This window comes from Eumetopias jubatus, unplaced genomic scaffold, assembly GCF_037043125.1.
Source record: "Eumetopias jubatus isolate StellerSeaLion01/CBP00866 unplaced genomic scaffold, mEumJub1_p1.0 scaffold_10, whole genome shotgun sequence".
In the NCBI taxonomy this organism is placed as follows: domain Eukaryota; kingdom Metazoa; phylum Chordata; class Mammalia; order Carnivora; family Otariidae; genus Eumetopias; species Eumetopias jubatus.
Genome location: NW_028274816.1, coordinates 59257997 through 59272909, shown reverse-complemented (window position 1 = coordinate 59272909; position 14913 = coordinate 59257997). Strand labels below are relative to the sequence as shown.

General features: G+C 46.3%; 1 protein-coding gene across 1 annotated transcript; it reads right to left on the bottom strand.

Annotated features, from left to right (window-relative positions):
- Positions 1-321: 321 nt before the first annotated feature.
- On the bottom strand, positions 322-14832 carry ZNF175 (zinc finger protein 175). The gene is made up of 5 exons (XM_028091486.2): positions 14700-14832; positions 12271-12462; positions 7294-7420; positions 6936-7031; positions 322-3554 (listed from the first exon to the last, which is right to left on the bottom strand). Exons 2-5 carry the CDS (start codon positions 12418-12420, stop codon positions 1753-1755), a joined length of 2175 nt encoding a protein of 724 aa, XP_027947287.1. The 5' UTR covers positions 12421-12462; positions 14700-14832; the 3' UTR covers positions 322-1752.
- Positions 14833-14913: the final 81 nt, after the last annotated feature.

Here is a 14913-nt window from a genome sequence, read left to right as displayed (position 1 = left end):
AAGCGGCGAGAAGAACAAATAGTAAAACCTGTGAGGATGGTTGAATTAATTAGCATGTTCACCCCACAGAATACCACACACCACTGAGCAGATGCACCACAGCATGGAAAGAACAAGGCGCACACACGTGTGTGGTATGATCTGATGTTTATAAAAGAGAGGACAGAGTTCCCACACAGGTAGAGGATTATGAGCGTAGTGATGAGTGTGTGTGGCTATCGGGTAATCTTCTGTAAAGGGCCAGATGGTACATATTTGCAGCTTGCAGGCCACTGGAGCCCAGGGGCAGTCACAGACCACACATCAGCACAGGAGCCTGGCTGTGTCCAATAAAACTTTTATTTAAAAGAGCAGGTGGCCGACACTATTTGGCTGATGGCCAGTTTGCTGACTCCTGGTGTAAATGATTACGAGCCTGTATAAAAATACAAAAAAGTCCATAATGAAAGGTTAACACTGGTCATTTATGGAGCTGTTCACCAGAGATGGTGGAGGTGGAAAGAAATGGGGGGTGGGGTGGGGTGGATAGAGCTGAGCGGGTCATGAAAGAGGAAAGGTGCCCTGTGAGGACCAGTATACGTTACAAAATCACATTTATACATTTACCAAAAAAGTACATTCACGTGTCAAGACAGGCATACCTCAGAGACACTGCAGGTTCAGTTTCAGGCCACGCGATAAAGCGAATGTCGCAATAAAACAAGTGAATTTTTTGGTTTCCCAGTGCATGTGGGGTTATGTCGGCACTACACTGTAGTCTACGACATGTGCAACCACGTTACGCCTGAGAAAAGTGTATACTTATTAAAAAACACTTCATTGCTAAAAAAAGCCAACCATCTTCTGAATTTGTAATCACTGATCACAGATCACCACAACCAACAGAGTAAGAATGAAAAACTTGGAAATATTCCAAGAATGACCAACATGTGACAGAGACATGATGGGAGCAAATACTGTTGGAAAAACAGCACTGTGACTTGGCAGGGCTGCTACAAACCACTGAATTTGTAAAAACACAGTATCTGCAAAGCACGATAAAATGAGGTAGCTATGCCTGTATATATGAAGAAATAATTATTGACTGTGCAATCTCAGGATATATTCAATTAAGAATAAATTTGATACATAATTACAGTAGATCCTTTAAAAAAGCATACAATCTTCCCACACCTCTGCTATGCAGTGAATCCTACAACAAACACTACAGAACTGAGCGTTATGTAGGTGTATATACGTATCTATGTATGTATATGCTGACCTGACCATATAAACACATACACACACTACTGTTTGGTCATTCAGTTTGCTAGTACATTGAAAATACGGATATTCCATATTCAACAGGGTTATCGCTAATTTCTCACAAATTTTTCTATAAACGATCTGGTAAAAGTCTGTCTTGTACTATCTAGAGAAAAACACTTCTCAATGTGTTAGTCGGGGTTTCTTCCCAGATGAATTTTATAATCCTTAAACGAAGCTAGTACAAATATGGACATTTACCCTCATTCTTAAAAGTTGTTTTCTGAGGGGCGGTCATTTCTTTCACATCAAATAATGTGTAACTCTGCAACATGCAGTGCATTCCTGGAGTTTTTCAGAATCAGGGATTCTATAACCTACGACTGAATCTGGCGCTTGGGAGGTATTTTTTCTTCTTCGAGAAATTTAGAGTTTGGTTCATTTATGTGTATGCCAATGCATACGAGGAACTGATTTCTGGGTAAAGCCTTTCACACAGTAACTGCTTTAATAAGACCTGTCTCTAGTATGAGTAGTTTGGTGTTTATTAAAATTGGATCTGTTGTTAAAGGCCTTCCCACACTGAGAACATACGTAGGGCATCTCTCCCGTGTGAATCCGCTGATGGACTTGGAGCTGTGGTTTCCTGCTGAAGGATTTCCCACAGTCACAGCATTCATAAGGCTTCTCTCCAACATGCGTTCTCTGATGTGCCATCAATTCTGATCTCTGGAGAAAGGCGTTCCCACATTTGTAACAGGCAAAGGTTTTCTCTCTGGTGTGCGTCATCTGATGTTTGTGGAAATTTGACCTGCCATTGAAGGCCTTCCCACATTCGGTGCACACATAGGGTTTCTCTCCGGTGTGAATCCGCTGATGCTCTTTGAACTGTGACTTGGAAGTGAAGGCTTTCCCACAGTCGCTGCATTTGTAAGGCTTCTCCCCGGTGTGAGTTCTCTGATGCATGCTGAGTATGGACTTCTGGTTGAAGGCTTTCCCACAGTCACTGCATACGTGTTGTCTTTCTCCGGTGTGAATTTTCTGGTGGATGTTGAGGTGTGACTTCTGGGTAAAGGCTTTTCCACAGTCACTACATTCGTAAGGCTTCTCCCCAGTATGAATTCGGTGATGTATATCAAGCTGTGACTTGGAAATGAAGGCTTTCCCACAGCTGTGGCATGGGTAAGGTTTCTCTCCGGTGTGGCCTCTCTGATGAACAGTCAGATGCGCCTTCTGGACAAAGGCCTGCCCGCACTCAATGCACACGTAGGACTTCTCCCCCGAATGGATTCTCTGGTGCAAGCTGAGCGTCGACTTCTGGGTGAAGGCCTTCCCGCATTCGCCGCATGCGTACTGGCGCTCACCCGTATGAATCTTCTGATGGATGGCGAGGGTTGAATTCTGGGAGAAGCCTTTCCCACATTCGCTGCATTCGTAGAGTTTCCCACTAGTGTGAGTCCTCTGATGTCTGAAGAGAGATAACATCTGGAAAAAGGCTTTCCCACATTCGTGGCATTTATGGGACTTCTTTCTTGTGTGCGTTTTCTGGTGTGTGATCAGTTCTGATCTCTGAATGAAGACCTTCCCACACTCCTTACAGATGTAAGGAATGTTACCTGTGTGATCTGTCAGATATACACCGAGCTTTGGTTGCGGGGTGAAGCCCTTTGCGCATCTGCTGCATTCCTGGAGGTTTTCTACGCTATGGAATCTCTGCTGCTTGAGGGGTGGCTTCTGGGGGAAGCCCCTCCCACATTCAGCACATTTATCAGGTTTCTCCTGATTATGAATGTGATGCTCTGTGCAGGACTGTTTATAGCTGAGGACTTTCGTACATTGATCCCCATCACAGAAGTTCTCTCCTGGATGAATACGCTTGCAGCCAGCACGGGAAGAGCTACGGGTGAACAGCTGGCCAGAGCCAACAAGCTCATCAAGGCGTTCTGTGCGGTCGCTTTGATTTTGATGATTTACTTCTAGGTTAGGCTTCAAACTTTTTGCAAATGAGCAATGTTTATGAGGTCTTTTTTGTGAAGAAACAAGGTGGGGCCTCACATGAATGATTTTTCCAGGGTCCTTCCGTTCACAGTCTCTCTCTGTATCCAGTGTTTTCCTGTTGAGGAAAGCCCCATGCTGTGCAGGTTCATTTTGCTTCCACTGACTCCTCACTGTACAACTGGCATGTTCCCACAGGTCTTCTGAAATGGAACACCACAAACCATCTCTTGTGACTTCACTTTCCTTATCATCGTGAAATGAAGCTTTTTCAAATATTTTCTGTTGGGAGGTTTTAAGTCCAAACACCACTTCTAGAGGAGAAAAAGAAGATGAAAGAGACTCAAGTTAGCAGAGGATGGAGGAGAAATCATAGGAGCGGACTGAGGGTGAATACAAATTGCTGAGTCATGATAAGAATGATGATGGTGATGGTGACGACGAGAGGAGACAGCCACCCTGCCTTCATTATGTGTCGCCTGTCTGCATGCAGCACGGAGCATGTGCCAAATAGCGTTCTACATTGTGCGCACGGAAACTCTTTTAAATCCTCACAACCCTGCACAAGGTAACTGCGCTTACTCTCCCTGTTTCACAGATGAACAGGAGGAGGCACAGAATCTCTAAGTAATTGGGGCGCCTGGGTGGCTCAGTCGTTAAGCGTCTGCCTTCGGCTCAGGTCATGATCCCAGGGTCCTGGGATCGAGCCCCACGTCGGGCTCCCTGCTCAGCAGGAAGCCTGCTTCTCCCTCTCCCACTCCCCCGCTTGTGTTCCCTTTCTCGCTGTCTCTCTGTCATATAAATAAAAATCTTAAAAAAAAAAAAAAAAGAATCTCTAAGTAATTGACCAAAATCACCCTACGGAACTCTGGGGAAAATCAGATTAGAATTTCTAATTCTAAGCTGGCTCCACTTACACAGGCATGCGGTCTAGATACCCATACACACACCTACGATGACAGAAAATACAAGGGTGTGACAGGGCAACATCTGGGAACAGCCAAGGCTTGAAAAGGAGGGGCTCAGAGGATGGCTCTTCATTAACTTTCAGATCTAAATTATCACCAACTTCCCAGTTTACTCTCACTTGTTAGAAACAATACCAAATCCATCTGCCCTATAAATCCTCTGGAGAAGTAAGAAAGCTCCAACTCTGACATGGCCAAGCAGTGAAAGAATACCTGTGCCCAAATTCAACTCTCCAGGAAGCTGAAATGTGTTTGCTTGAACCTATAAACTTATAACCCAAGAAAAGTACATTGGAAAAGTGGACAAGGGGCGCCTGGATGGCTCAGTCAGTTGAGCGTCTGCCTTAAGCTCAGGTAATGAATACCAGGGTCCTGGGATCGAGCCCCACATCCAGCTCTCTGCTCAGTGGGGAGCCTGCTTCTCTCTCTCTCTCTCCCTCTGCCTGGCGGTCTGCCTTGTGCACTGTCAAATAAACAAAATCTTTAAAAAAAAAAGAAAGAAAAAAGAAAGAGCAGACAAGCAAGCTGTCCCCTGAAATCTGCGTCACCCTCTTCCATAGAAGTTAATTGTGACCAGGTATGTGGCTGCCAAGCTACATAACAGTTCCCAGTGCCCTTGCAATGAGGTGGGACAGTGAGGCTGTTTCTGCTGATGGAGTATGCATACGACGTTATGCACCACTTCTGGCCTGGGTGGTGAGACCACAAGCTTCTCAATACCCTCCACCCCTTTTCTGCCTAGTAGATCCTGCCTTTGGATGCCAGGCACAATCACACAGATCGACAGCATCATAAAGCAGAGTACAACAACAGCAAGGGAAGAACTTAATACACCTGACGAATACAAGAAATGAAGCTTCCTGGTGACCTGCTTGTTTTAACTGTTTTACAGGAAAGAAATTATTCTAGACATTATCACACTGACCCTTGGTCTCTCCGTTAACTTTCAACCTTACACTACCTAATATACCATTTTTCCCACCAAGAATGGGAGTCACTGATCATCAAATTTACTAGTACAGAACAGATACTAAAAAGAAAAAGAGGGGCGCCTGGCTGGCTTAGTCGGTAGAGTACACGACTCGATCTCAAGGTTGTGAGTTTGAGCCCCATGTTCGGTGTAGCGATTACTTAAAAATAAAATCTTTAAAAAAATGTGTGGTAAAAAACATGTAATATAAAATTTATGATCTCAACCATCTTAGGCTCATGCCCAGATATTTAGTTTTCTTAGATAGTATATATTTTCTACCTTTACGTACATCATACATATGTCTCTGTAGCAGACATGGAAGAAAATAGGAACCCAACGGAATAGAGCATGAGCGACGAAACTCTTCAGCTACACTTAGAAATATGTGGCCACGATGCTGTCACTGAAAAGACTTTGTTAATCCTACATAGTAATAACTCTATTTTTCTATCAAAATCTCAGGAAAAAAACAAAGTATCAGTAAAATCTGTCAATGGCATTTTGACTGACCTCATCAATGACTGGAATCCACAAAACCCATTAGGAACAAAAACACAAGCAGGAGGAAACGGGAGCTAACTTATGGGAGATCAGTGGAATTAAGAAAAAGGGTCAACTAAATTGCACATTCAAAAAAATGGTTGGATTCCTTTTCTTTCTTTCTTTTTTTTTTAAAAGATTTTTATTTATTTTTGACAGAGTGTACAAGCAGGGGAAGCAACAGGAAGAGGGAGACAGAGAAGAATGTGGGGCTCGATCCCAGGACCCCAGGATCATGACCTGAGCCGAAGGCAGATGCTTAACCACCTGGGCCACCCAGGCGCCCCAAAAATGGTTGGATTCCTAAATAAGAAGACTGAGGTGGAAGAGCCAAGACACGCAGGAGACTCTGGCAAAATGTGTAAGGCGAGAAGCATGTTTGATTTGAGGATTCCAATTTCTGATCTCCCAAAAATACAGGAAGTGAGTCATCCCATGGGAAGTGTCCACCATGTGGTCGAATAAGGTAAGAGAATGGTTTAGGCACAGGGACTGGAGGGGGTTGATCCAAGGATCACCAGAAAAAACTGAGGCCTGGGTGTTCCGAATAGAAGGGCCCTTGAAGGTAATTCCTATACAAAGGGATGATCAGAGGGAAGCATGGGGGCCCTGAACTGCAGGTGCCACAATCTGGGGAAAAGAAGAAAGAAGATCCAGCACAGAAAAGAAAAACCAATGAATTCAGGGGACAAATCAAAAGGAAAAAAGACCTTAAGAAAAAACTCCATGGACACAAGATGACAAAAGCCATGTACAGATGGAAAACCCAATCAGATGACAGATATGAGGAGATGCTCTAACATCTAAAAATGAAATTAAAACAAGAAACAGCCCTATCGCCTATCACATGGGCCATGAGCAATCTGATAAACGCCATGCTGGCAAGCAAGACGCATAAATGGGAATCCTTGTGCATTCTCCCATGAAAGCATAGGTTATGCAGCTCATCTCAAGAGCAGAATGGTTTCCTTAATCACGTTAACTACACTTCTATCCAGGGGTCGGGGAATCCCATTCCTGAGTGTTCACCTTTGAGAAATTCTTACACCTTCCCCTAAGGGGCATTTACAAGATAATGTATTGCAGCGTTAGTCAGAAACTGGGAGCGGGAGGCAACATACAGCCCACCATCGTGGGGACAGTGTGGCAAGTTGAATAACGCCCCCCCCACCCCCGCCAAAGATATGCACGTTGGCCAGGTAGTAGTCACTCACCTCGATGCCTCTGATGTGGGAGCTGAGCCCCTCTTATCCATGACTTCTTTCCTTTTTCCATCCTGGAAATGATCTCTGGGTTGGGAATATGATACCCTGTTAATGAGAAAGGATCTCTGATTTGGATGTGGTCTGGGGCTTTACAGGTCATTCAGCGAACCTTTGTATTGGCTCATCAGAAAAGTCCACATCTTTCACTAGGAACAAAGTGATAGTCAAAGGTGTCCTAAAGGAATGAACAATCCAGGACAAATCAAAGGCAAACAGATTACATACTTCAGATGCCCTACTGCGTTCCACAACAAGGAAGGAAATCTCAACGAGGTCCATCCAAGATTCCCAGGTCAGGTGTGCTCACCCACGGAGAGGAGGTGGCTGTAGATCTCCAGCATCACGTCCCAGTACAGGCATCTCTGGGCAGAGTCCAGTTGCTGCCACTCCTCCCTGCTGAAGTCCATGGTCACGTCCTCAAATGACACCAATCCCTATAACAACACACCCTGATGTCAATTACTCATTACCGGTGAATAGAGATGCTACTGGTAGACTTGTTTTTAATCATTTTTCACCACGATCTATATGGCTTTCCACTAAGTCACCCATTTCATATTGTATTTTGGGGGGGACGTTAAAAAAAGTTTCTAGCAATATCCTGCCATCTACTGGGCCGGTCTTCGTTCTAGTTTTCTGGCATAGAGCTCCTAAAACCCTTGAAATTTCCTAAGTGAGGAGAGTGATAAAGGGTAGTCTTTTCTTATGCCAGTGAGGTAAGTTTTGGAAATGGGGGGCTGGTTGCCAGGGGAACCAACCAAGTGATGAGGGGACTGAACTTCAGACAGCAACAGGTAATGGACATGATGGGTTCCCTCATGTCAAGGGAGAGAGGCTATAATTTTAACCAGGCTGGATGACTGAGAAACAAAACCAGTCAGCACAGCCTGACGTGACAAGCCTTCACAAAATTCATAGAGGAACCCCTGCCACATGTTATGCTCCTCATCGGCTACCACGTCCTGAAGCCACTGCCAAACCATGAGCTGCATCCTGCTTGTCATGCTGCTCCTGAGGCTGAAGTTTGGGACCTGAGCCTGACCACCCCAGATAAGGGTACAGAACTTGCGGGTTTTGTCTATTTAACCCTAAACCTTCCCCCTTTTGTAGCCGAAGGCTGTTATCTCCCCAGTTTGCAAACTGTATGGCAATGAAGCTTTCCTTCGCCTGGGATCAAATCTTCGAATTCCAGGAATTTCTGCTGACAAATTGTAGGACACCCAGCTGGTGTCACAGGGAAGTGCTTAGTGTGGGGAAAAAAAAATCCCCACACGTTTGGTGACCAGAAGAGTCAGAAGCGCAGTGTTCTGTGTGTGTAAAGGAGACACGCAGGAGAAGCGATTTTCCTTTACTGATCTGACCAAAAGCTGAGCCCCCTCCTGGAAGGGTGGGCGTGAGGATATGAAAAGAGCGCTCAATCGAAACTCCAAACTGAGGTAGCTCTTTCCAGTTCTAGACCAAATTCCAACATACGTGTGGAAGGAGGGATGCCCCCGTCCCCTTGCCAAGCAGGTCTCCTACAGTGGGGTGGCCTACAATTCAACTCAATTCTAACACCATCTACCTGGAGGTGGCGTCAGATCCCACAGGGGAGGGCTCAGTCCTACATGACTGCCCCACCCCTGGAGGAGCCCGTCACAAGCCCAGGCTGTCACCTGTACCTCTGACTGGCTGGCTTACACTAGGGGTTCCCACGACCCCCTTCTTGGACTCAATTAGTATGCCAGAGCAGCTCAAAGATTTAAGGAAACCCGTTTACTCACTAGGATCACCGGTTTATGATAAAAGATAGTAAAAGATACGAATCAAGAGCCAGATGAAGAGGTGCACAGGGCAAGGTATGTGGGAGCTTCCATGCCCCCTCCAGGTGAACCACTCTTAGGGTACCTCCACGTGCTCACCAACCGGGAAGCTCCCCAAACTCACTGGATGTTTACGGAGGCTTTATTACATAGTCATGATTGAGTAAATCACTGGCCTTTGGTAACTGATTCCACTTCCAGCCCCTCCCCCCTCTCTGGGGGTGCAGAGGTGGGACTGAAAGTCCCCACCCTCTAATCACAGGGTTGGTTCCCTTGGCAACCACCACCCTTGGGGGATTTCCAAACTTCACCTTATTTACACAAACCCAGTTGTGGTGGAAAGGGGTTTGTTATAAACAACAAGACACACACTTCACCTTTATGGCTCTGAAGCTTTTTTTTCCCTGCCAAGAACTGAAGACAAGACTAAATATTGTGACAAAAGATGCTCCCACTGCTTATAGCTCAGGAAATTCCAAGGATTTGGGGAGCTGTGCTGGACGATGACCAAATATACAGGTTTCTCATAAATCCCAGTATCACGTAGCTGTGTAAGAGTGTCATTAAAAGACTGGGAGGTAGGGCGCCTGGGTGGCTCAGTCGTTAAGCGTCTGCCTTCGGCTCAGGTCATGATCCCGGGGTCCTGGGATCGAGTCCCACATCGGGCTCCCTGCTCGGCAGGAGACCTGCTTCTCCCTCTCCCACTCCCCCTGCTTGTGTTCCTGCTCTCGCTGTGTCTCTGTCAAATAAATAAATAAAATCTTAAAAAAAAAAAAAGACTGGGAGGTAAATACCCACATATTTAGTTAATAGGGTAAAAATTCATTGCCTCTAGACAATCTTGACAGCTGTTATTTTATTTATTTATTTAAGCTGGAACACGTGGTCTTATGGGAGACCAGGGAACTAGATTACACCTTCTTGCTATAACAAGCTCATACTGTGAGGGGCGCCTGGGTGGCTCAGTTGGTTAAGCGACTGCCTTCGGCTCAGGTCATGATCCTGGAGTCCCGGGATCGAGTCCGGCATCGGGCTCCCTGCTCAGCGGGGGGTCTGCTTCTCCCCCAACCCTCCCCCCTCTCATGTACTCTCTCTCTCTCTCATTCTCACTCTCTCAAATAAATAAATAAATCTTAAAAAAAAAAACAAAACAAGCTCATACTGTGTCACACCATTTATATCATCTGCCACAGGGCGCTGCTTGCAAAGACAGCCGTTTTTATTTATAAGCTGACTGAAAATCTGAATTAGCAAAAGGAGTTATCTACTGAAATGGCAAAATGAAAACGAGGGCAAGCAGACAAAATTATTTTCATCATATAAAAGGGAATGAGCTAATATGAAGTAACCCGTATCATAACACCCACTTGAACATGCTTTCAATCACACTCTTAACAATTCACCTACATCAATGCAAAATGAAAGGCATTTTCCTACAATTTAATTTTTTAAAAAAGATTTTATTTATTTATTTTGACAGAGAGAGGCATAGCGAGAGAGAGGGAACACAAGCAGGGGGAGTGGGAGAGGGAGAAGCAGGCTTTCCAGTGAGCAGGGAGCCCGATGCGGGGCTCGATCCCAGGACCCAGGATCATGACCTGAGCCGAAGGCAGACGCTTAACGACTGAGCCACCCAGGCGCCCCTCCTACAATGTAATTTTTTTGTCACCCTTTATGTGCTTAATTGTGTTTCCCCTCCAAGCTCCTCCCACCCCCCCAAAATTCTTATGTCAAAGTCCTATCCCCCAGTACCTCAAAATGTGCCTGTATTTGGAGACACGCTCTTTAAAGAGGTAACTAAGTTAAAATGAGGTCAGTAAGGTGGGCCCTAGTCCAATATGACCAGGGGTCCTTATAAGAAAAGGAGATTAAGAGACAGACCCCCACAGAAGGAAGATTGTGTGAGGACACAGTCAGAAGACGTCCATCTACAAGCCAAGGAGATACCACAGAAGGAACAACCCTGTTGACACCTTGATCTTGGATTTCTAGCCTCTGGAATTACGAGAAAATAAATTTCTGTTTAAACCACCCAATCTGGGCGCCTGGGTGGCTCAGATGGTTGAGCGCCTGCCTTCGGCTCAGGTCATGATCCCGGGGTCCTGGGATCCAGTCCCGCATCGGGCTCCTTGCTAGGCGGGGAACCTGCTTCTCCCTCTGCCTCTGCCTCTCTCTCTCTCTCTCTGACTCTCATGAATAAAAAAAAAAAAAAAAAAAAAAAAATTAAACCACCCAATCTGTGGTCCTTTGTTACAACAGCCCTAGTGAGCTAACACAGTCACACAATAAAGATCTCGACAATTTTGTTTCAAATTTGGGTGTTTTACATTTTCATTTTAAGAATGACTTTTAAATATTTGGGGCAGTATCTTTTAATTTTTAAATGATTTTTACTTGGCATTTACTGTAATAGTTTTAATGGTGCTTTCAATGTTTTCCATTATCAAATGTTTCTGTCGGCAGAGATGACTTAATACATTACTGAAACATATAATCTCATAATGTATTGGTTCACAATGGTAATAAACCATGCATTTATTATGTTTTTTAAAAACAGAACATCTCTCTGTAACTTTGATTATAAACCTATCACAGGTCAACAATGCACTCGTTGTTTTAAAACACAGTGTCTTTAAATACACAGACTAAGGGGCACCTCGGTGGCTCAGTCACTTAAGCATCTGACTTCAGCTCAGGTCACGATCTCGGGGTCCTGGGATGGAGCCCTGAGTCAGGCTCTGCCCCCAGTGGAGAGTCTGTTTCTCCCTCTCCCTCTCCCTCTGCCCCTTCCCCTGCTCGTGCTCACACTCTCTCTTCCTCTCTCTCTCTCGCTTGCTCTCAAACAAATAAATAAAATCTTTAATAAATAAATAAATACACAGACTAACTTGGAATTTCAGGAAATCTTGAGTATACCCAAGAATCTTCCTTTCTCTTTCCCAATATCAAATATTATATCCGTGGGCAATTTGGAAACACTATTCCCTGGCATTTGTATTCATCTTTTGAAACAGGAAAAACCACACATGTCCTTAAAACACAGTTTTTGCTCTAGTAGCCTATGATTCTATAAACCATGAGGACAGAGGGGAAACGAGCCAACCCCCACCAAGCAGGTAAGAAGTCAGATAGGGACCAGCTGAGAATATGCACAGACCCAATGGTGGATGAAGGATCTTCTGAGCTGAGCAGGAAGGAATTGGCAATTCCCTGCCAGTGGCTGGGGCTTCCCACCCAGATCAGGGGCTACCTTCTCTCCGTCCTTTGCCCCAGGACCAGCCCTCTACAACATACCCTCCTCCATCAGCCTGCACAGTTTCCTCCATTATACAGAAGGCCTGTGAATGAGGGGACATCAGCCCCCGTGGGCCGCTCTCAGCAGGAGGATGCACACGGTCTCAGCAACGGGGGTCCAGAATCTGCTGCTTCTCATGTCTGCCCTCAAATTCTGGAGAACCGTCCCTGGGGCTCCTCCTGCTTACCTCACATGGTCCACCCTGCTCCTGTGGACGCAGGACCTGGCACCTTTGGGGCAAATTCTCGTCAGCGGGCATGTCTCCCCTGGGCTTCACTTCTCGGTTTCTCTTGCTGACAACTCCGCTTCTCCCAGGACCTCGAAGCTGGGTGGGCATCTGGAGGCTTTGATCAGAGCTGCTGGGGAACGTCTGGCTAGGCTGTGGAGAGAGACCCGCAGCCTCAATGATGTGGTCTGACCCATGGGCTCTGCAAAGCCACCAGGAAGTCCTGGAGAGGCAATGCTCACATGGTCACTCCTCTAACATGTGCTCCACACAAATATTTTTGAGGGTCCTTAGGGGAAGGCCATGGGCTAGACACTATGGAATAAAACTTCAGAAGAACTCAGGCAGTTATTAACCAGGGTAAAATAAAAGACGAAGAGTTCTGGGGTGCCTGGGTGGCCCAGAGTCAGTTAAGCGGTCAACTCTTGATTTCAGCTCAGGTCATGATCTCGGGGTCCTGGGATCGAGCCCCCGTCAGTCTCTGCATTCAGTGGGGAGTCCGCTTTGGGATTCTCTCTCTCCCTCTGGCCCTCCCTGCACTCGTTTTCTCTAAAATAAACAAATCTTACACAAAACACAAAGAGTTTGGACTACATGAAGGTTTAATTGTAACTCTGCCACCTTTTAGCCTTGAGAATATGAAGATACTACTTTAACTGTCATTTCCAAAATGAGGATGCACATTTTTATCGCAGGCATCGGGACATGTGATGAATCTTATTAAGCGTTCAGCACCTGCCTGGCATGTGGTAAATACGCTGTTTAATTTTCACATAACCCTGTCCACTAAACATCACGATCATTATGATGCCCATTTTGAGGCACGAGGATGAGGAAACTGAAGCCGTTACATGCTTTGCCTTACGGTCAGTCTGCAGAGGGAAGAAAAGATAATCAGTCCTTCCTCTGCCTCGTTCCACACTGCACACAGCTGCCTCTATCTCATGTGGTCCCCTCCATGGTCAGCTTCCATAAACACCATTTCCATTTCCTGTTGCCTGCAGAGAGCTGAGGCTCTGAGGTGGTCATGCTGGTATGTCCGTGCGAGCTTCTGGACATTTCAGTGCCCATCCTAGACAGCCCAGACTTTCCTATTTTTTTCTTATTAAAATATTTTATTTACCATTTTTTAATTAATTTTATTTTATTACGTTATGTTAGTCACCATACATTACATCATTAGTTTTTGATGTAGTGTTCCATGATTCATTGTCTGCCTAAATATTTTATTTTTAAGTAATCTCTACACCCAGGGTGGGGCTCGAACTCACAATCCGCAGATCGAGTCACACGCTCAACCGACTGAGCAGCCAGGTGCCCCATAACAAAGCCAAAACTTAAATTTCCTGTCCTCAACCCCCACCTTCACCTGGAAAACCTGCAGACATGCACCAGGACCCTAGATCACTTACCACGCCTTGACTGTACATAAGGAATTGCCCCCCAACTCCACACCCAAATGCAGTCACTGACAGCCCTGGCCTCCAGATATCCCCCAGGAGTGGACCACAGGACTGCCAGAAGGTCACGAAATACCCCCCAGTAACTGACACAGCCCAGGCTACGCTCGCTGCCAATAGGTTTCCCAGGGAGTGTGATTTCCACAGGACCCCGAATAATTCCCAACATGGGGTTCCAATTAGTGCACCCCAAGAGGAAATCATCATCCATCTGTTCAACTGCCAATTACTGACCATGTCCACAGGGAGCTAAGGAGGGGCCTCGGAAACCCCTATAACTGACCACCCAGCCCTGCAGTCCATCGGCTCCCACATGCTACCCTTAGCACCCCACTGATTTCTGGAGGTCCCCAAACACTGCTCTCCGATGTTACAAGGGGACCCTCAAAGTCCTCCAATCCCTGAAGCTCCTGCTCCCAATCGCTGCCGCCAGAGTCACTCCCCGAACGTCCCCAATTCCACCTACTAAGGCCCGCTCCAGAAGCATGTTCGCCGTCCTCAAGTGAGCAAGTTCCAAGGACCAACTATACAAAATTTGATAGTAAAACACACTTGGGGGACGCCTGGGTGTCTCAGTTGGTTGAGCGTCTGACTTCGACTCGGGTCAAGGTCTCAGGGTCCTGGGATCGAGCCCCGAGATGGTCTCCCTGTTCAGCGGGAAGCCTGCTTCTCCCTCTTCCCCCCTGCTCGTACTCTCGCTCTCAAATAAAATAAATTTAAAAAAATCTTACACACACACACACACACACACACACACACACACGAGTTTAAATTCCCAGAACACTTACACACATACAGGAAATACGCAAAGCCTGAAAATGACCGAGCCAATCACCCGATTCGGATTAGAAAACGCCACTCATCCCACAGCACCCCTTCACTGAGGACCCCGTCACTCACTCCGCAGACCCTCGTGCCCCTCACACTCACCCCAAGCCGAGTTCCCCTCACAGACCCCACAGGATCTCCACTGCTAATGTCCCAAAACACCTCAGCCTCCCACACCGGCGACGCAGGGGTCAGGAGTAGTTAACAACCTAAGCGAAATGGCCGCGCTGGGCCACTTCCGGTCTGGGTTAGACTCCCGGCCGGGCTTCTCAGCGCGCCGGGAGTGAACGGTGCGCATGCTCGGTAGAAGTTGTGA